This window comes from Dendrobates tinctorius, unplaced genomic scaffold, assembly GCF_039654945.1.
Source record: "Dendrobates tinctorius isolate UK_male_01 unplaced genomic scaffold, ASM3965494v1 ptg000032l, whole genome shotgun sequence".
Taxonomy (NCBI): Eukaryota; Metazoa; Chordata; class Amphibia; order Anura; family Dendrobatidae; genus Dendrobates; species Dendrobates tinctorius.
Window position 1 is genome coordinate 36,291,054 of NW_027361700.1, and position 20,913 is coordinate 36,311,966.

The 20,913-nt window shown below is 44.9% G+C and overlaps 1 protein-coding gene across 2 annotated transcripts in view; it reads right to left on the minus strand.

The window, feature by feature from the left end:
* Window positions 1-20,913, minus strand: part of TMEM98 (transmembrane protein 98) — a 110,928-nt gene that overhangs the window by 38,182 nt on the left and 51,833 nt on the right. For both annotated transcript variants that reach the window (XM_073572734.1, XM_073572732.1), the window contains exons 2-5: window positions 19,571-19,749; window positions 18,511-18,642; window positions 17,895-17,928; window positions 16,292-16,407 (exon numbers count right to left, since the gene is read on the minus strand). In XM_073572734.1, the coding sequence (XP_073428835.1) occupies window positions 16,292-16,407; window positions 17,895-17,928; window positions 18,511-18,642; window positions 19,571-19,701 (413 nt within the window). In that variant the 5' untranslated portion in view covers window positions 19,702-19,749. The remainder of the gene's footprint in view (window positions 1-16,291; window positions 16,408-17,894; window positions 17,929-18,510; window positions 18,643-19,570; window positions 19,750-20,913) is intronic.

Consider the following 20,913-nt stretch of genomic DNA (forward strand, 5'->3'; position numbering starts at 1 on the left):
CTCCTGCACCGACGGAAGACGCGTCTACCTCAAGGATAAACGGCTTATCCACATCGGGACGATGTAATATGGGAGCGCCAGCAAAATGTGATTTTATAGCCGAGAAGGCCTTGGAGACATGTTCTGACCAAGCATTGGGGTTAGCTCCTTTCTTGGTGAGAGCAACCAAAGGAGCCACCAGTGTGGAAAAGTGTGGTATGAACTGGCGGTAGTAGTTCACGAACCCCAAAAAGCGCTGCACCGCTTTGAGGGAATGGGGTTCCTGCCAGTCCATTACCGCTTGTAGTTTGGCCGGATCCATGGCCAGCCCCTGGGCCGAGATGATATAGCCCAGGAACGGCAAGGACTCCTGCTCAAACTGGCACTTCTCCAGCTTGGCAAATAACGAGTTCGCCCGCAGACGGTCAAAGACCCTGCAGACGTCTCTCCGGTGGGTGGTCAAATCTGGCGAAAAGATGAGTATATCATCCAGATAGACCACCACCGAGGTAGAGAGCATGTCGCGGAAGACGTCGTTGACAAAATCTTGGAAGACAGCTGGGGCATTACAAAGGCCAAAGGGCATAACCAGGTATTCGTAATGGCCATCCCTGGTATTAAAAGCTGTCTTCCATTCGTCTCCTTCGCGAATGCGGATCAGGTTGTATGCACCCCGCAGATCTAGTTTAGTAAAGATCCGGGCCCCCCGCAACCTGTCAAATAACTCCGAGATCAACGGTAGGGGGTATTTGTTTTTAACCGTGATAGCATTGAGACCTCGGTAGTCGATGCAGGGGCGTAGCTCTCCGTTCTTCTTCTGTACGAAGAAGAATCCGGCACCAGCCGGTGACACCGATTTTCTGATGAAACCCCTAGCCAGGTTCTCCCGGATATACTGGGACATAGCCTCCGTCTCAGGGAGTGATAAAGGGTAAACACAGCCTCGGGGAGGCTCTGTGCCTGGCAGGAGATCAATCGGGCAATCATAGGAACGGTGCGGTGGGAGCGTCTCCGCAGACTTCTTAGAGAAGACGTCCGCGTAATGGTGGTAGGGTTTGGGGAGCGAGGAGAGATCCGCAGGCACTTCTGTGGAAGCCACCTGAACGCTGCCCCTCAGGCACCTTCCCTCACAGTCCTTGCCCCAGCCCAGTATCCTCCCTGAAGCCCAGTCAATATGCGGGGAGTGGCAACGAAGCCAGGGAACTCCGAGGAGCACCTGATCGATGCCATTGGGCATAATTAGCAGGGACAGAGTCTCCCGATGTGAGAGTGAAATAGAGAGTCCGAGTGGGGCTGTCTGATGGGTCACCTGAGATGGTAACGGTGCCCCATTTACCACCCTGATGGTCAGAGGTTGGGGGAGTATCACCAGAGGGATAGCGTGTCTCTGGGCAAAAGTCGAGGACATAAAGTTCCCCTCGGCCCCGGAATCCAGGGTGACCTCTGCCTCCCAGGAGGAGGACCCACTATCTAATGTACCCTGGAACACCGGTTTGGGTGAAAAGGGTCCCACCTTGGATTGACCACCACCTACGGCCACTGAACGTGGTCGTCCTTTCGGCCGCTGAGGGCATGTGCCAGCCGAGTGGCCCAACTGTCGGCACCGATAACAGCGCACAGAGGTTCGCATCGGACGCAACTTAGTGCCGGTGCGAGACACCTCCATAGGCTCAGAGGAGAGGTGCTCCTGTGCGGGAAATTTCAGCGGCTCAGTAAAGGTGGGAGCCAAATTAACCCTACGTTTGGATTGCGCTCGTTCCAACCCGCGCTCCGTGTAGCGGAGATCAATGCGGGTGGAAACGGCGATCAACTCCTCCAAACTGGTGGGAATCTCCCTAGTAGCTAGAGCATCTTTTACGTGCTCAGCCAGGCCTCTCCAAAACACCGGGACCAACACTTTGTCCGGCCACTCTAACTCGGAAGCCAGTGTCCGAAACTGGACAGCATGATGGCTAACCGAAAGTGACCCTTGTGTTAAAGATAACAGTTGGAGAGCCGTATCGTGGGTGACCCGTGGTCCCAAGAAGACTTGCTTCAGAGCCGCGAGGAACTGAGCAGCCCCCTGTACCACGGGATCACCACGTTCCCACAATGGCGTGGCCCACTGTAATGCCCGGCCAGACAACAGAGAGACAATAAATCCCACCTTAGCCCGCTCCGTAGGGAACCGTGCAGCCAGCAACTCCAGCTGGATGGAGCACTGACTAACGAATCCCCTACAGGAGGCACTATCACCCGAAAACTTATCGGGGAGCGGGAGGCGAGACATTGTCGGCAGGGGCAAAAGTGTGGGCGCACGTGAGACAGCCTCAGCGACTGTCTGAGCAGCAGCTAGCGCAGCATTCGCAGCTGAGTTGGTGCTCTCAATAGCCGCCAACCTGCTCTCCAGCTGCCGAATGTAGCGCTGCAGCTGCTGCACGTCTGCCATTGCCAGCCAGACCCTGGCGCTAGTGTAATGTTAGGGTCGGCGGAACGCACCAGATATAAATAATGGAAGGCGCGTTCGCCGCCCGGGGTCCACCGTGCGGTAGATGACAAGACCGCTGCTGGACAATGGCAGATACGCTAGAAGTGCGATACAGCGCTCGGGTTAACGTCACCCGAGAGCCTGAGAGCGGACTCTGTTTAGTCACAGAGACGCCAAAGTATGAACTTAGACGTAAAGGCTGAACCTGTTAGCTGCACAGGTCAGCCGGCGTGTGGCGTCGCAGCCGCGAACACCAAAAGCTGCTACTACTGCAGCGCGGCCGTAACTGAAGCCGCTAAGCGACGATGCCGGAGGAGCCGGGCACCGACGGACGCTAGTGTAGGTGAGGAAGGCTCAGTGGCGTGTAGCCTGCCACAATCTGGAGCTGACTAACCCAACATACTGTCACCATTCGTAATATCCGAGGGAAGGGGTTTCATAATAAGTCAGACACCAGTCCATGCATCCATCACCATACACACACAGCATAATATGCTACACTAGCGCATGGCCGAGCCGCCATGCAGGCTTTTTATAGCCATGCGCTTCCGGGACCTTCCAGTACTATAGGAAGGACCAATCAGATCCGACATAGGACCTTCACATGTGACCCCTGCTCTCCACTGAGAGGACAAGTTGCGGGCATGCCCAGTCGCACGGCGCGAGGACTTAGCCTCTAGAGCAGTTCCCTGCAAAGCAGGTTGCGTTATCATTGCTGCACCAGAGGTGGCAGCAACATCCAGGCTCACAGAACGAGTCTGCGGGGAATGCCTGGTTCGCCGAGATTGCTGAGCAGGAGTCCGAGCGGTCGGAGGAGAATGGGAGACCGCAGGATGTCTGGCTCCGGATTCCCGCTGTGCAGTGCCAGGAATCCGACGCCTAACACCCTCTCCCGATTCACATTCAGGACTTGTCCCCATCCAGCTGCATCCCAGGGACCAAAGTGACCAGCACGGGCTCGCTCTTTGCGGTCTAAATCAGGGCCCAGCACCGACATCTTCCTCTGCTCCCTCTCCTGGTATTCAGCTGCCAGCTGCTGTAGGGTAGCCCGACAACGGGCCTCAGTCTCTTCTTCCTCCTCCCGGGACCTGCTCTCACCCACTGGGGCCTGCGGTACCACTGTAAGGGGTTCAGATGTCTCCCCCTTGGGACTAGCATCCCCGTCCCAGATGAGGTCCAACACGACCTGTCTCGCCGCCACTACGGGCGCGCACCCCAGGGCCTTCCCAGGTGTAGGGGCTGCAGTCATACCTGGGACCTCCTGGCGGTGCTCCGGCTCCGGTACAGTCCCGAGGCGGCGGGGCGTTGCGGGGACATCCACCGGAATGGCGGGTCCGGGTGGTGGAGCAGATGGCGGCTCGGGATCCTTATGGGCTTCAGTAGGGACCTGCGCAGCCACAACAGGTCCGGGTGGGAGCACAGTCTCAGCTCCCGGGGCCTCCGATGGCTTTTCCGGACGAGCGACACTCAGCTGCATGGACAGCATGGAGGTGTAAACCAACGCTGCCTGAGGACAGTCCGGTGCAGCGGTAGCAGGTACCGGTGGAATGGGTACCGCAGGTGTAGGCCCTGCCGGGGCACGCTGCCGTCTCAGCTTCTCCAAGGTCTCCTGCCTCAGCTGCAGACAGGTTGTCAGTTCAGCAATTTCGTCTTCTAGTTGCTGGCGGTTCATTCCAGAGTCAGGGTTGGAGCCGTCAGGCATGGCGCCGGGGATATGCACTTCCCCGCGCTACGCAGGCCTCCTTCCCTCTCTTTCCAAAATGGCGTTCTGGCGTTCTTCCTGCCTTGGCCCCATTCCCGCCACTGGCTTCTCCTGCCCCTCCTTCCGGGGGCGGCGTCTTCTTCCAGTGCCTCCATACCAAGCCAGTATACGAACCCCTCGGGGGGTGGGCCATGTAGCTGTCACATAGTAATTCAGGCAGGGGAGGCCCAAGACTCTTGGCGGTCTTTTCCTAGGACATCCCACCTCTTCACGCCCTTCTTCTCCGCGCCAGCCGCCATTTCTAATGTCCATTTTACAGTCTATCAAATCAGGTCTTCTGCACATTTTCAAAAGTCCAATAAATCTCAGGCACACAGAACCCGATGGCATCGGGTCTCGTCATCCTGTTCGTGACGCCAAGTTGGGTCGCCCTCCCAGGGCCATGGGGTACTCGGGCGCCCAAATCAATGGTGGTTTGTTATATAGGTTAGGTGAATAGTTCGTGACACCACCTGTGGTGTTTGGCAAGTAAGATGTTAAGCCAACGCTGCGTGCAGATCCGCTGGGACTGATGGTGTGATGCAGCAAAGATGGTGTAGCTCCCCACAGGTGGAGCTGTAGTCCCAGGGCAGTGTAGGTGCAATGGGTCTGGAGAAGTGCAGGATGGTGTGGATGCTGGTACCCAGATGTAGCGGTGCTGAAGGTGTTAGCGCACAAATCAATGGAGGACACCAGAGCTGCAGTTTCAAAGCTTTACTCACAGTTCGTGGTACACACTGGTGCCTGCCTCCGTGCCGTGTCCTCCGAGGTAGAGACTCAATTAACCTCCCGGGCAAGTCAGGGCTCTCCTCTCCAACACTCCGCCAACATGTGCCTTTCCTGAACGACTCCGCCAATGCGCCTTGTGGTGTGAAGCACTCCAGTACTTAGTTACCCTGGAATACCTCCTGTCTAGATGTTCCTAGAACTCTACTTGTATGACAGACAGCTGTACCCTGCTCGGGGATGCTCCTGGATCCAGGCTCTCTATCTGTGTTGCTGTTGTGTCCCAAGTCTTGGATGGGAGTAGTGCATTTACAGCCAACTACTTCACCGGTGTCTGCTGCAGAACCATAAGTGTCCATACAACTTTGCGGACGGGGCCCCGGCCTTGTGCTGAGAACCTAGAGGCAGGGTTCCTATCCAACCCACTCCTCCTCTCTGTTCTCTACTCCTTCGTTCCGTACTTGTCTCTCCTTCGTATAGATGCTTAGGTTACAGGTCTACGTCTCTCCACCTTTCTTACTTTCCCATGCCAGCTGGCTCAGGTCACTGAGGCAGCTGCAGCACTCCTTCCTCCATCCCTTCTTCCAGGGATCCCCACTCCTCACTGAGTGGCTTCCTACTCCGCTGACCTTCTGTCAGACTCGACCCCTAAGGGACTGACCTGTAATTCTAAACCTTTCCAATCTTTTATATGAATCTAAACTCCACCCACCTCCCAGCACATCTCGTGTTACAAAGCAAGGACCCACGAAAGGTGCTCTGCTACCCTCTAAGCATGGAGCTGCAATCTGGTCCTTTGCTGAACTATCCTGTGTGCGGGTGTAGGTGTTGGAGCATGGAAAGGAGCTCCCAACCTACCAGGATGGTGGGGCACCACACCTTAGGAGAAGGTGCAGTACCTCTGTGGCGAATGAGCCTCAGGGGCGCCACACTACTGACAACATGTCTCCGAATTTCCAAGCAATAAATTTTGTATTTTTTTTCTGAAAATGAGAAATGGTCAAAATAAGAAAAAAAATGCAGTGCTTGCAGACCTCAAATAATGCTAAGAAAACAAGTTCATAATCATTTAGAAACAATACTAATGTTTTATCTCAGGAAGAGTTCAGAAATCAATACTTTGTGGAATAGCCATGATTGTTAATCCCAGCTTTCATGCCTCTTAGCTGCTTTCCACAAGTCTTTCACACTGCTTTTGGATGACCTTATGCCACTCCTGGTACACATATGTAAGCAGTTCTTCTTTGTTTGATGGCTTGTGACTATACATCTTCCTCCTGATTACATTCCAGAGGTTTTTAATGGGGTTCAGGTCTGGAGATTAGGCTGGCCATGACAGGGTCTTGATGTGGTGGTCTCTTAATTTTTTTAAAAAATGTTTAAATAAATTTATACATATCACTGCGCTGAAAATATGGGGCTGACATATCGTCTGGTTGTATAGGCACTACTACAACCACTACCAATAATTTAGTTAAATTACGGTAGTATTACTATGTACTGATGGTGGTGGTATAGCGTGCTGAGGGTTCAGAGAGCTGGACCTGCAGCATGGTAGGATTTGTGCTGATATCAATATATGGTATGCTGTGGACCCCTGGCTGACACGCTGATATGGAGCAAATGAGAGAAATACATTTTTTAATTGAGCACTTACTTATGTTTTCGGTGGTGATACACTAACAGAGACTTTTTTCTATTGATAAGTATTTATTGTTCCTCAACCATTTTTATGAAATGGGTTGTTAGGTGTACCACTGTCGCACATGTGCTATACTCAAGTGCTACTACAGGAGACCAAAACCTTAATGGGAATCTGTCCCCCCTTTTTTCAAAAATGAGCTGCCGGCACCGACATCAGTGGCTTATTTACAGCATTCTGTAATGCATTCTGTAATGCTGTAGATTAGCCCCGGATGTAACCTGAAAGATAAGTAAAACACGTTAGATTATACTCACCGGGGGGGCGGGGATGGTCTTAGTCCGATGGGTGTTGCAGTTCGTCACCGTTAGAAGATGGGAGGTGCCGTACCGGACCGCGACACCCATTGGACCCGGACCAGACCCGGACCGCCCCTGGGTGAGTATTATATAATTCTTTTTTCTTATCTTTCAGGTTACATCGGGGGCTTATCTACAGCATTACAGAATGCTGTAGATAAGCCCCTGATGTTGGTGCCGGCAGCTCATATTTGAAAAAAGGGGGGACAGAAGGGTCGTGGGCTGCGTCACAGTGGGCCACTGCATTGTGCTTGCCCCCCAGGCTAAAATTTGCCAGCCAGCCCCTGGTGTCGTGGTCCAGTCCAGCGCCTCCCATCTTCATACGATGCCGTCCTCTTCTTCCCTTCCTGTAGTAGCTCCGGGGCAGGCGCACTGGAGAGGTCTGGCGCCTGCGCACTGCAGTATTGGGAGGTATCGGACCGGACCGCCCCTGATGTCAATGCTGGCAGCTGATAGTCCAAAAAAAGGGTGACAGATTCCCTTTAATTCTAATTCAGTTTAGTCTCTCTCACTACAAGTGGATTTAGCGTCTTTCTTAGTGCTAACATTTCCCACATGGAATATTCCTATATTCTTATTTCTTCAGCTCTTCTGTACATAGGATCAGACTCAACTATATAAGTCTATGAATGCACTAAAAAAAAAAAATCATATCCCATACGGATATCTGTATTGCATTCGATTTTAGGCCATGGTCACACATTGAGTATTTGGTCAGTATTTTACCAATACTCCTCCGTGACCTGACTCAGTGTCTATCTGACTGCACTGGGGTGACACCCCAGTGCAGTCCGATGTTTCACACTCACCAATAGATTTGCATGGGTGAAAGTGAGCCGAGTCTTGCTGGCAATCACAGCATGCAAATCCGCATGAGAAAATATTCCCAGATGTGATCTGCCTCATAGAATAACATTGGTCTGAGTGCTATGTGATGTTTTATCTCATAGCACTCGGCCGTGTTATACGGTAGTGTAACTCCGGCCTGAAGCGGTTGTTCGGGTCTAATCATTGATGATCTATCCCTTGGATATTTCTTCAATATGAGTTCATTGGGGATCCACACCATCACGGGAGAGGCTAGATCTAAGCGATGTATGGGTAGCCCGCCCTTCAGCCCCGCACATTTCTTATCAGACGAATACTGAGTTTGATCTCACATTGAAGTGAATGTATTACAGTATTCAGGCAGCGGCCACCAACCAATATATGGAGTTGCTGTATATATCCCATACATCGCTAAGTGCACTGTGTTCTGTGTGTGCACATAACCTACTGTATACGCAGGGCCGCCATCAGGGCAATACTGCCTTTACATCTGTATGGGGCTGGGTGAGCAGCAGCACAGAGGGGGACCCGCCGGGACCCGCTCTTGTGCTTCTGCTCGCCAGGCCCTATTGTGCACTAAAGTGTGCGCCGCCGATGGAGCCCACATGTCGGAGCTGTGATATCCACGGCCATCTAACCTTGATGGCTGCGCAGCTCCTGCTCCTTTCGCCCTCTGGACTTCTGGTCAGGTGACAGCGCATACGTGATGACGTCATTGCGTATGTGCCGACATGTACAAGGACACCAGAAGCAGAGCTGCACTTGCTGTGAGGTAAGTATGAAAAACATTTTTTCTTTTCTTTATAAAATGAATTCAATGGGTGAAGGGAGGTGGTGGAGGGAGACTGCAACTTCTGCAAGTGATGGGGGGGGGACTGCACATGATAAAGTTGTGGGGAGGGTGACTGAAAATGATAACACTGGTCTACAAAAAAAAAATTTCTTGAATGGACTTTAAAATTAAGAACAGTTTTAGACTAATTTGAGGGTGCTGAATTCAAATCTGATCTTATAATTTCTCTATCGCATCACGTTTTTGCGCTATAGGTATATAGCCCATTTTCAGGAATTCCATGAAAAATATAAGTAGTGTATGAAAAGTGCCGGTTTATACAGTTCACTAAGGTAAATTTAGTTTTCATTTAGTCTCCCAATAAATGTGAGAATATCTGTTTTCTTTGAACATGCATAATTCCCATTTGCTATGATAAGAAAGTAAACAGTTTTCAACCTACACAACAGTCGTGTGCAGGTACTGCTTTAACTATATATGTTCAACTTTTCCTGGTCTTAGTGAAGAGAAGAAAAAGGCTGGAATATTTGATGGACCTCAAATAAGAACACTTATGAGAGACCCAAATTTTATCACATCAATGAATGAGACAGAAGAAAGAGCTTGGAATGCATTTTGTAATGTGGTGCAGAATTTTCTATGAAGAGATTGTGGAAGAGCTACTAATGAGTCTGCGAAATCTTGGATGTAGAATGAGTATCAAGATTCACTATTTACACAGCCATTTGGACTTTTTTCCAGAGAACCCTGGGGATGTAAGCGAGGAACAAGGGGAGCGTTTTCATCAGGACATTAAAACAATGGAAGAACGGTATCAAGGCCGGTGGGGCTCACATATGATGGCTGACTATTGCTGGAGCTTGATGAGAGACAACCCAGAAGTTGTACATCACAGATCAGCCAAGAAAAGAAAGTTCAAATAACTGCCATTTGCCATTCATCTGTGTGCCATATATATTTGTGTTTGCATATTTTGTAGTTTAATTCTGTAAGTATATTTGATTTGCTGTACATAGACTTTGTAATCTTTGTTATTCCTTGATTAAAAATATACAAAATGTAGTGAAAATCATGTGTTTTTATCATTAAAAAAAAGTTCGATAGGAGTAATTTTCATCAAAAATGTAAAATATCTCGAAATCCTGATGTGATAGCCAAAAACGGAGTTCATATTCGTAATCAGCAGCCAAAATTGACTTAAAATATGTTTTAAAACCTTTTGCCAGAAAAATTGCGTTGACCAGTGTAATAGATGTGCCTTTTGTGGGCAGCTGTGAGCTGCTATTTTTAGGCTGGGGGGGGGGGCAAATATCCATGGCCCCTTACCAGTCTGAGAATACCAGCCCCCAGCTGTCTGCTTTAGCAAGGTTGGGTGTCAAAAATGGGAGGGACCCCACGCCGTTTTTCTTTAAATTATTTATTGAAATGATTTAAAAAACAGCATGGGGACCCCTCTATTCTTGATAACCAGCCTTGCTGAAGCTGACAGCTGAGGGTTGCAGCCCCCAGTTGTGAGTTTTGCCTGGCTGGTTGGCAAAAATACAGGGGAACCTACGCCATTTTTTCATTTAATTATTTATTTACAGCGCACAAGCGGCTGATGAATACTCCCATCTGCCGCTCCTGCTCTCCCTGTAATTAACAGCTGCAGGTGTCAGATGATGGGATCAGTAGTCCCATCAGCTGACACCAGTGGCCGAATGTAAGCTTTATACCTCCGATCTTTTGACAGCGTGGTAACCGCGGCTCTGACCGGAGGGGATGATTTCTTCGCTGATCAGAAGCGGTGTTTGCCGCGTTGTCATGCACATAACAGCGCAGCAAACACTGGATGTTCGGGCTCCCCATTCAAGTGAATGGGGCTCGTGTTCGGGTCCAGGTATTGTTCTGGTACCCAAATCCGAACTTTTTGTAACTGTCTGAACCCGCCGGACCTGAACATCCAGGTGTCTGCTCATCGCTAGTGGCTATTTAAAGTTAGTAGGGGCACAGTGGTGAATTATAATTTATATATGGAATGGTGGGTTGTATAATAACTAGTTATATATTAATGGTGGGTGCACATCTGTATTCAGCTGCGTAGTGTAGAAGAAAGGGAAAAAGTGGGGAATGTGCTCTGGAAGCGGTGCTCTAGATAACTGTTATTATATGTAGAGATGAGAACTGGCTGGAAGAAGTGATAGCGGTCTGTGCTGCATGAAAAAGAAAAGCAAAGATGTAGGACTTCAGCTAGAGACGTCACTGGTAAGTCAGTGTGTTACCTGAACACTGACACAGTACACTGTATCCTACATACAGAGCTCCTGTGTATAAAGTCACTGGTGATCACTGTATTGCATGTACACTGACACTATACAGAACTCCTGTGTATAATGTCACTGGTGATCACTATATTACCTGTACACTGACACTATACAGACTCCTGTGTATAATAACACCGGGGATCACTGTATTACCTGTACACTAACACTATATACAGAGCTCCTGGGTATAATGTCACTGGTGAGTCACTATATTACCAGTACACTGACAGTATATACAGAGCTCCTGTGTATTATGGCACTTAGTATTGTGTTTTTTTTTATTAATGGTCAATATTGTAGCATTCGGTTACTATGTCGTGGTAATATGTGGTCTGGTCATGATGTGGTGGTATTTGTTCCTTGCATGTGGCATTATTCGGTTACTATGTGATGGTAATATATGGTCCGGCCATGGTGTGTCTGTATTTGTTCCCTGTATGTGGTATTATGTGGTGGTAATATGTGGTCTGGTCATGATGTGGTGGTATTTGTTCCTTGCATGTGGCATTATTCGGTTACTATGTGATGGTAATATATGGTCCGGCCATGGTGTGTCTGTATTTGTTCCTTGTATGTGGTATTATGTGGTGGTAATATGTGGTCTGGTCATGGTGTGGCAGTATTTGTATGTGGTATTATTCCGTCACTATGAAATAAATGACTCCCCCTGATGAAGACATGCCACCGAAAATGCGCATAGGGGAAATGGCACCATTGCTTGTTGAGGTACGATATGTTTAGTGCATTCATTACATCAATGGAGGATACTATGGTCTTCACATCTATGCTCCAGTGGTCTATCCAATGTGTAGTGCATGCAGTTTAATTTTGAGGGTTATGGGAATATAGTCAATACATTATATGATTTTTTTTCTAGTCTCTGGATGCAAGTTTTATTTATGTTGGTACTGATTTGTGTATTTTCAATCTTTGATTATGTTGTCTATTAGCAGTACATCTTGCTCTTGCCTGCCATCTGGTGGTGCCACTTACTTTCTTTTGCTCATTATCTTGCACTATATTGGCACTTTTTTAACATTGTTTGTCTTTTAAAATATTTCTAATAAAATATTGTCATTTTATTGTTCATCTTACGCCTCTTCTTATATGCTCTCTCTGTTGTAGCGTAGAACAGCTTTTCATACAGTCCTATTTGGATGCTAGAAAACTTTTTGTCCCGCTGGACCATATAATTATTTTTGATTATTATTAGCATCATTTGCTAGGGATTCAATCTCTGCTTTTGTATTCAAAAGAAATTGCTTTATAAATGTTGATTAAACAACAGTGTCCGCTGGTAGTGTATAGGCATTTCAAATAATACTATTTTAACAAAATTGATCCCCAAAGATGCGGGGTCAAAAAATGAAGAGATCCCTATTATCAAAATATTAGATTTTTATTAGGTCATGAATACAAAAAATTGTGAGAAAGCAGAGATGCCAAATAGGGGACACGACGTGTGATAATAATAAGAGTAATAAACTGGATGGCACTTTTAGTTTACATATTTAAAAAGCTTTAGAAAAAAATAATAAAAATAATGTGAATGGCACATTGAAGATGTATATGAGTAAGGTACCGTATGTAGATGAAAGATATGTAGTAAAGCGCACACTATGCAGAGACTAAAATAACTAAGAAAGGTAGACAGGTGTTATCATACTAAATAAGGAGTGTGGGCAGTTAAATAGAAATTTGTAATATGCTGTAACAAGCATGTTAAGGGCAGAGTTACATCTTATTAAAACCCATATCCCAAAAGTTGTAGATCAAATAGTAAGACAAGATTCTTAGCAAGTGCTAGTGTAAACCATCTCATAAAGTGCAAACCCTCTCATAAAGTGCATGGAGTGCGTAATGTCATGCATTTTACTTCTAGTTTGTAGTAGCCAGATGAATCTTGTGGACTGTTCAACTCAGCATCCCCTCACCTCGACGCACATTTCACGCCAGCTTCTTTTAAATATGTAAACCAAAAGTGCCATCCATTTTATTACTCATATTATCACACTTCACGTCCCCTATTTGGTATCTCTTCTTTTTCACAATTTTTTGTATTCATGATCTAATAAAAATCTAATATTTTAATAATTAATTTTTTGACCTCACATCGCTGGGAATCAATTTTTTGAAATGTTGGGGTCCACTTCCTCCTATGATTACATGTGAAAATAAAAAAATACTGCTAAAACAACATTTTAGTGTAAAAAAACTTAATTTATTTTCACATCCCAATGTTATAAAATTTTGTGAAACACCTGCAGGTTCAATATGCACACCCCTAGATAAATTACTTCAGGGATATGATTTCCACAATGGGGTCATTTGTGGGTGTTACTGCTCTTCTGGTGGTACAAGGACTCTACAAATGTGGCATGGTGTCTGCAAACCATATGAACAAATTCTGCTTTCCACAACAATACTTCTTTCTTTTTGAGCGCTACTGTGTGCCAAAACAGTAGTTTTCCCCCACATATGGAGCATTGGCATATTAAGGAGAAATTGCACAACAAATGTGGTGGTCCATTTTCAATTGTCACCCTTGAGAAAATGAAAAAATTGGGTGTAGAGTACCATTTTGCAGGAAAAACCATCATTTTTAGTTTTTTCGGTCCACTGTCTTAAAATTCTGTGAAACGTCTGTGGGTTCAAGATGCTCATCACACCACTGGATAAATTCTTTGAGGGGTGTAGTCTACAAAATGGGGTCACTTGTGGGGGGGTTTCTACTGTTTTGGCACCTTGGGGGCTCTTCCATCGTAACATGGCGCCAGCAGTCTATTCTGGCCAAATCTACACTCAAAAAATCAAATAGCACTCCATCTCTTCCGAGCCTGCTGAAACATTAGTTTTTCCCCACATATGGGGAATCGGTGTACTCAGGAGAAATTTCTCAACAAATTGGGTTGTCCTTTTCCTCCTGTTACCCTTGGGGAAATGAAATTTGGGGATAAAGCAACATTTTTTGGGGAAAAAAATAACTTTTATTTTTTAAGGTCCAATTCCATGAAGCACCTCTGGATTCAAGGTGCTTACCACACCCCTAGATATATTCCCTGAGGGGTCTACTTTCAAAAATGGGATAACTTGTAGAGGGTTTCTGCTGTATTGGCACCTTTGCTCTCGAAAAGTCAAATAGCAATTCTTCCTTTCAGAGCCCTCCTGTGTTTCTAAACAGTAGTTTCCCCCACATGTGAAGCATTGCAATACTCAAGAGACATTGCACAACAAAATGGGTGGTCCATTTTCTCCTGTTACTCGTGAAAATACGAAATTTGGGGCTAAAGCAACATTTTAGTGAAAAATACATGAATTTTTATTATTTTATTCCATTTTGCCATTAGTCAGGGGTTAACAAACTTCCTGAATGTTGCTTTGAATGCTGCGATAGGTGCTGTTGTACCAATGGGGTCTTGTTTGGGGATTTTCTGAAATATAGAACCCTCAAAGTCACTTTAAAAGTGAAGTGGTCCCTAAAAATATAGGATTTGTAAATTTTATAGGAAAAAAATATTTTTAACCCTTCTAACTTCCTAACAAAAAAAGTTTTAAAAAATGATTCTAACATTAAGTAGACATGTGGTGAATTTTATTTACTCATTATTTTGTGTGATATAAAATTTTTTTTTGACGGCATAAAGAATAAAAATAAAAAAATTGCTAATTTTTCTGCTAATTTTTGACATTGCATCAAAAATGCTAATTGTATTGCACTAAATTTACTATCATGAAGTATAATGTTTCTCAGAATCACTGAGATATGCTGAAGCATTCCAGAGTGATTAGCACATAAAGTGACACTGGTCAGAACTGAAAAAATTGGCATGGTCAGGAAGGTGAAACAGGCTTCGGTGTGAAGGGATCAATGCAGGAGGTCAAGTCCCGTATTTTGTTACATGCCCCTACATCTGTCACCATATTACGAACTAGAGTGGCAAGTGGATGGCAAATACGTTTTGCCAACTAAGAGGACATGTCTTAATAATAAAATAGATAAAATAGTATATTAGTAAGGACATGCATTTATATTAAACACATTTTTAATAATAAATGGGTATTCCCCATGTTTGTACAACAGAAGCAAGTCCAACTAATGGAACCTGCATGTATGTCGAGTACAAGGTCTTATCAGCTGTCAGTGGAGTTGTCGTTGGATTTCCTATTCATTTGTATGAGAATTTCAACCACTTCTTCAATGAGGAATGAACAAGTAAAAGTCCTGTTCTTATACAGTAATAGATACCAATCCCATTGATGGGACGCTTATGTACTATACATTTATTGAATTTACTCTGAATATGTCATAAATGTCCATCATGGGAATACCTTTTTAAACCCTTCAAAATAACTATTCAGATTTTTACACAAATGAGTGTATCAAGGCACCACTTGGACTACAGCACAACGACAGAAGTAACTTTTTTCAGATCAGATTGATTGTTGGTTACTTCATGTTTTGATCTATAAAAGAATGCTCTAGTATGTGTTCACCATATATCGACCCATGGTAGGTTCACTTTCACAGTAGTAATGAAGTAAAAGAGCCAGAAAACCTAAAAACAGCCCCAAAAAATCTGATAATCAAAGTCCAATCACTATTTTATTTTGTGTCTACACATGGTGTAAGCTACATTGCAACCTTAAAGGGAATCTGTCACCTCATTTTTCGCATATAAGCTGCGGCCACCGCCATTAGAGGCTTATCTACAGAATTCTGTAATGCTGTAGATAAGCCCCCGATGTAACCTGAAAGATAAGAAAAACAAGTAAGATTATACTCACCCAGGGGCGGTCTGGTGTGGTCCGGGTCCAATGGTTGTCGCAGGTCCGGGTCCGGTCCCTCCCATCTTCATACGATGACATCCTCTTCCTTGTTTCTGTCGCGGCTCCTGCGCAGGCGTAATTCTCTGACCTTGTTGAGGGCAGAGCAAAGTACTGCAGTGCGCAGGTCCCGAGAAAGGTCAGCAAGGCACGACAAAAGCAAGGAAGAGGACGTCATCGCATGAAGATGGGAGGCGCCAGACCTGCGATGCTCATCGGACCGGACCGCCCCTCCGGGTGAGTATAATCTAACTTGTTTTTCTTATCTTTCAGGTTACATTGGGGGCTTATTTACAGCATTACAGAATTCTGTAGATAAGCCTCTAATGGCGGTGGCCGCAGCTTATATGTGAAAAATGAGGTGACATGTTCCCTTTAACATTTAGACCTGGTCTGGCACTTGTTAAAGAAAGTCCAGAAAGATACTAGCACTCGCTTCATCCATAAAAAAGAGGCTTTATTTCAAAGAAAGATAAAATCAAGGAAAATCACAGAGTGGTATTCCACAAAGCATGGAGGGAGTGCTGGTCTCTTTCTGGTCTTTTTACCTTGAGATTTTTTGACCATGCACTAAAACAGGTGAGCTGAACAACCATTTTTTTCTATTGGCACTTAATAAACTATCTTACCTTGGACTGATTCTTTTTGCAACCACAATGATGTCACTCAAACTTGATGGAGTTTTCATTTTCGCCCCTGACCCCATTGTCATAGCTACCAGCTTTTCAGTCAGTGTATGGCATATCTATAAAGAAAGAAGTCATATTAATGGGGTTTTCTAGATAAATAGGTACATGGCTCTTCTGTCCACTTGCTCTCTAAAGGCCCCGTCTCACTAAGCGATCTCGGTAGCGAGTTCGCTGCTGAGTCACAACTTTTGTGACGTAACAGCGATCTCACCAGCGAGATCGCTGTGTGTGACAGCGATCAGCGAGCGGCCCCCCTGCCGGTATCACTGATCGCTGGAAGAAACCTCTGGACATTTCTTTGGTCGCTGGTCTCCCGCTGGCCAGCACGCATCGCTGTGTGTGACAGTCGGGAGACCAGCGATCAGGTGTAAAAAATAATAAAAAAAATAAAAAATATAGTTATTCTCACCTTCCGGCGTCCCGTTCAGCCATCCTGCCTCTCTCCACGCTCCGGTCCCAGTGATCCTTTGCACGAATGACCACGAGACTTTGTTATCCCTCGAGACCGTGACATCTCGCGGTCATTCTCGCAAAGGATCACTGGGACCGGAGCGTGGAGAGAGGCAGGATGGCTGAACGGGACGTCGGAAGGTGAGAATAACTATATTTTTTATTTTGATTCTATTTTTTACAGGATGGCCAGCGATGTCGGGCGCTCGGCATCGCTGTACTGATCGCTGGTGAAGCTGTCTGTGTGACAGCTCACCAGCGATCACATAGCGACTTACTAGCGATCCTGACACCTTGATATCGGTGTCGGGATCGCTGGTAAGTCGCTTAGTGTGACGGGGCCTTAACCACAGAACCAATTCCAAGATCTGTTCTCAGGGATCAAATTACTAGACATGATTGTCACGAGTGTGTCAACCTGGGAGTAGAAGATCACTGCTTATTGTGAATCACATATCTTCCACTTAGATTGTGTGCTTGGGTCCAATATTAAATGAATTTGGTTACCTTTGAAGCCAAAGAGGTTAACGACCCTTTCTGTGCTGAACAGAAACTTGCAGCTCCATTTTCAGCTTTTTCTGATTGGGTCATTACCTCTCTCTGTTAAACCTGACCAGACCCTCTCTGTCTTGCCAGTCAATTCTTTGCTTCCTAGCTCCTTGGAGACGCTGTGCTGAATTGGATATCGTTGTGGCTACTAGAGATTGTTGCGTGTTACTTTTTGGGTGTATGTTTTCCACATAATTCCTTTGTTCATTTGGTTACTACCTGCCTATCCTTCCCTATATATCTCCCTATCCTTGGTGAGTGTTTTTGTATGTAAGTTGCTTTTTGTTACGCCTGTTTGTCTTATCTGTTTATACACTAACATATCTGTCTCTGGCCACCAGGGGGAGGGGAAGGCGAGAGCTCAGGGTATAACAGCAGTATAGTAAGGTTGGAGACTTGGGCCTCTCTACCATCAAGAGTACCACTGGGGCAAGGATTGTTAGGGTTACAGGGACATCTGGAGGTCCCCCTTTCTTCCTTACCAAAATCAGTCACAGCGTGACAATGATATTAGGGTAAGCTAAAATGTCCCTTTTATACCTACCTTTAGAATTGAAATGCAATGAGACACGAGGCCACTGCGGAAACAAGAAAATCAATGTTGAGTGTGTGATTCTGTGTAAAAAATATAAAAATAACCTGGTGCTTCCGACATGTACATGATATATTTTTGGATAGGGCTGAATTAGGGAATGCGGAGGTGTCAAAATATTTATTGAAGAAGTTGAGTAATGGAAAGTAATGTTACCATAGTGTTACCCAAATAATAGATCACAACAAATCTTAACAAGTAGGAAAGATAAAGTAGTTGAGGTCCTGAAATGCCTGATGTTCTGGATTTTTTACACCTTTTTCTCATTCTATAAAGTGAGTATTTATCCAAGATTTGGTTATATGGGAAGAACATTGAGTGGTATTTCCTAGATACCACTGACAAATGCATATCATATCTAGGGGAGCACCAATTTAGATAAATATTTGGTTTGTCCAATTATGAAGGTCATAAATGATGCCTTCATGAAAAGTACAGTGAAAATACTTTGTGATGACCTAGTGAAATTGAAAAAAGTCTCCAAAGGAGGAGAATATCAAAAAGGAGGTGAATATAAACTAATCTAAATGAGATATTATAATTAAAGTTGTGTTGATTTATAACATACGATGCATCTTCAATCCAATCTTCATCTTCCAAAATTGCCTCGATTTGTGGGTTCGTGATCACAACATCGTCCAGTTCTAGGTCCGAGGGCTCAGACTGAGTTTCCATTGCTCCAATTAAATCCACAGTTGGCCTTTTAGGAACACAAAGACACATACATGAATATGTTTTTATCTTAAAATATTTTATGGACTGTATTATTCATGGTCTAGCTTCATAATAGTCTTTTGATACGTTATCTGTAGATGTTTGGACTCTCCTACAGCCTCCCCCCCTACAGTCAGCTGAATAAAGGGGGCATAGGAAATACTTTTAGAAGGGGATTTTATGGCACAGCAATTAGATATTCCCATAAGTCCCTACCCTAGAACAGTTAGCCATTAAAAGGTATCAACCACTGAGGACTCTCAATTCTTAATACCCTAGAACATGCACCTGTCTGGAGAGAGGCCCCAATACAAGTTGTCATGAATGAAGATACCACCAATTTTCAGAGATCCCAAAAAATGAATGGAGCGAGCTGTGTATGTGAAGCCAACTCTCCATTCCTTTTAGCTTGTCTGGAATGAATTGACAATAGATTGTCTTTGACATTCTAGGGCAAGCCTAATTGACACCAATGGCGATCATATAAAAATGCATGAGTGTAAGATGTATTGTTACCAAATTGCATCACAACAGACTTGAGTTTTCTGCAAGTTTATGTGGATTTCAACCATTGAAAGGTTATATTGTGTAGTAAATAATAGTTAGTAATCATTGGTATAGTAAACCTTGGTAACCACAGTCGAATGATCAAACTCAAGCTTTCAGAGATATTTTGATAATATATTGCATATATTTATTAAGTTGTTCTTTTATGAAGTCTCCAATTGCACAAAACTAAAGCCTCTTGGCTCATTGTACATAGCACCCAATATATGCAGCCAGTACTGGACTGGTAATATCACCTATTCATTTGGTTGCCCCAGACAAGACGCCAAAACATGTGATAAGTTTGGCCACAGATATCAGCAGCCAAAGAAGTGGTTGTCTTATTCGATTTATACTTCAGCTCTTACTTGTTGTTGTAGTGTGTGAGAAGATTTTTCGTTCGGCAGTAACGTTGCCTGCAGACCACAACCAAGGCCACAAAGGAAGCCAAGAAGATGGTAGCCAGCACACCAATAGCTACGATTACCACAGTCTCCATCGCTTTACTGGTTGAGCAGGCCAGTCACGTGAAATGATGCTCAATCATCTGTAAAATAAGAAAAGATTATGACATTGATCTAAATAGTGAGCTAATATTAGCGCTATAGTAATGGACCCTTAATAAAAAAAAAAGTCACGTGGAGTCCAATGGAGGACTTGAATTAACAAAAACTTGATTCCGGAATACAGGGGATGGAGGGCACCATCAAATTAGAGTAAACAATGGGATACACACTTGGAGTATGTCAAGAATGTGTGTAAGAACAAGAGAGAAAAAGACATACTACACACCAGGGATCACCAAAAATTAGTACAAAATATGAAATGCTTTATTCAATTAATCACAAAAAACACACACCAAAATTGGAATAAAAACAGTTAAAAACAAGGACACTAAGCCCCCAATGATGTAATGTGCCCCCTACACCACAAACCGGTCATGATTGTGATGACCCAATAATAATCGCATATGCACAAAAGTGGTCACACAGATCGAGGTTTAATAATATGAAGGCAGAAAAATGCTAAGAAATACCCATCATGTCCTATTCCTGGATCCCCCCAAGACCTGAGAAAAAATATATATGTATGTGTACAATAATGATGATATATATATATGCAGATAAATGCTGAAAAAATATAAACAAAGGAAATAATAGCATTTATATCCCACTGATGGATCCCCCAAAGGCCTGAGGAGCAGTACAATAGATGATATTAAACATATGCATGTAGTCCTAGAAAAATAGGAGTAGGCAGTAAATGCTGGAGGTGGCACTCACATCCCAGTATAAATCCCCCCCAAAAAAACCCATGAGAACGATATACTCGCAAGTATAGACGCAAATGCGATCCAACAATAATGCTGAGGATAGAGATATATATAGCAAAGTCCTAAATACAGTGGGATATAATAATATGCCTCTAGATAGCTCCTATAAATGTGGCATAAAGGTGGAATCAAGATAGGTAACAAGGTCCTAATTCAGCATAATCAAAAAGCAAACTGCACATATTAGTGCAAATGAGCCAGACCAAGGAGGGTGAAATCATCAGGAGATGACTGATGCAAAAAAGCCAGGAATGTGGAAACCCACACAGCGTAATTAAGCATGACCAGAGTGTTTACCAGAACCGGGGGTGCAGGGAACAGAATCCCAACGCGTGTCGCCTCACTGCAGTGGCTTCATCAGGGGCGACACGCGTTGGG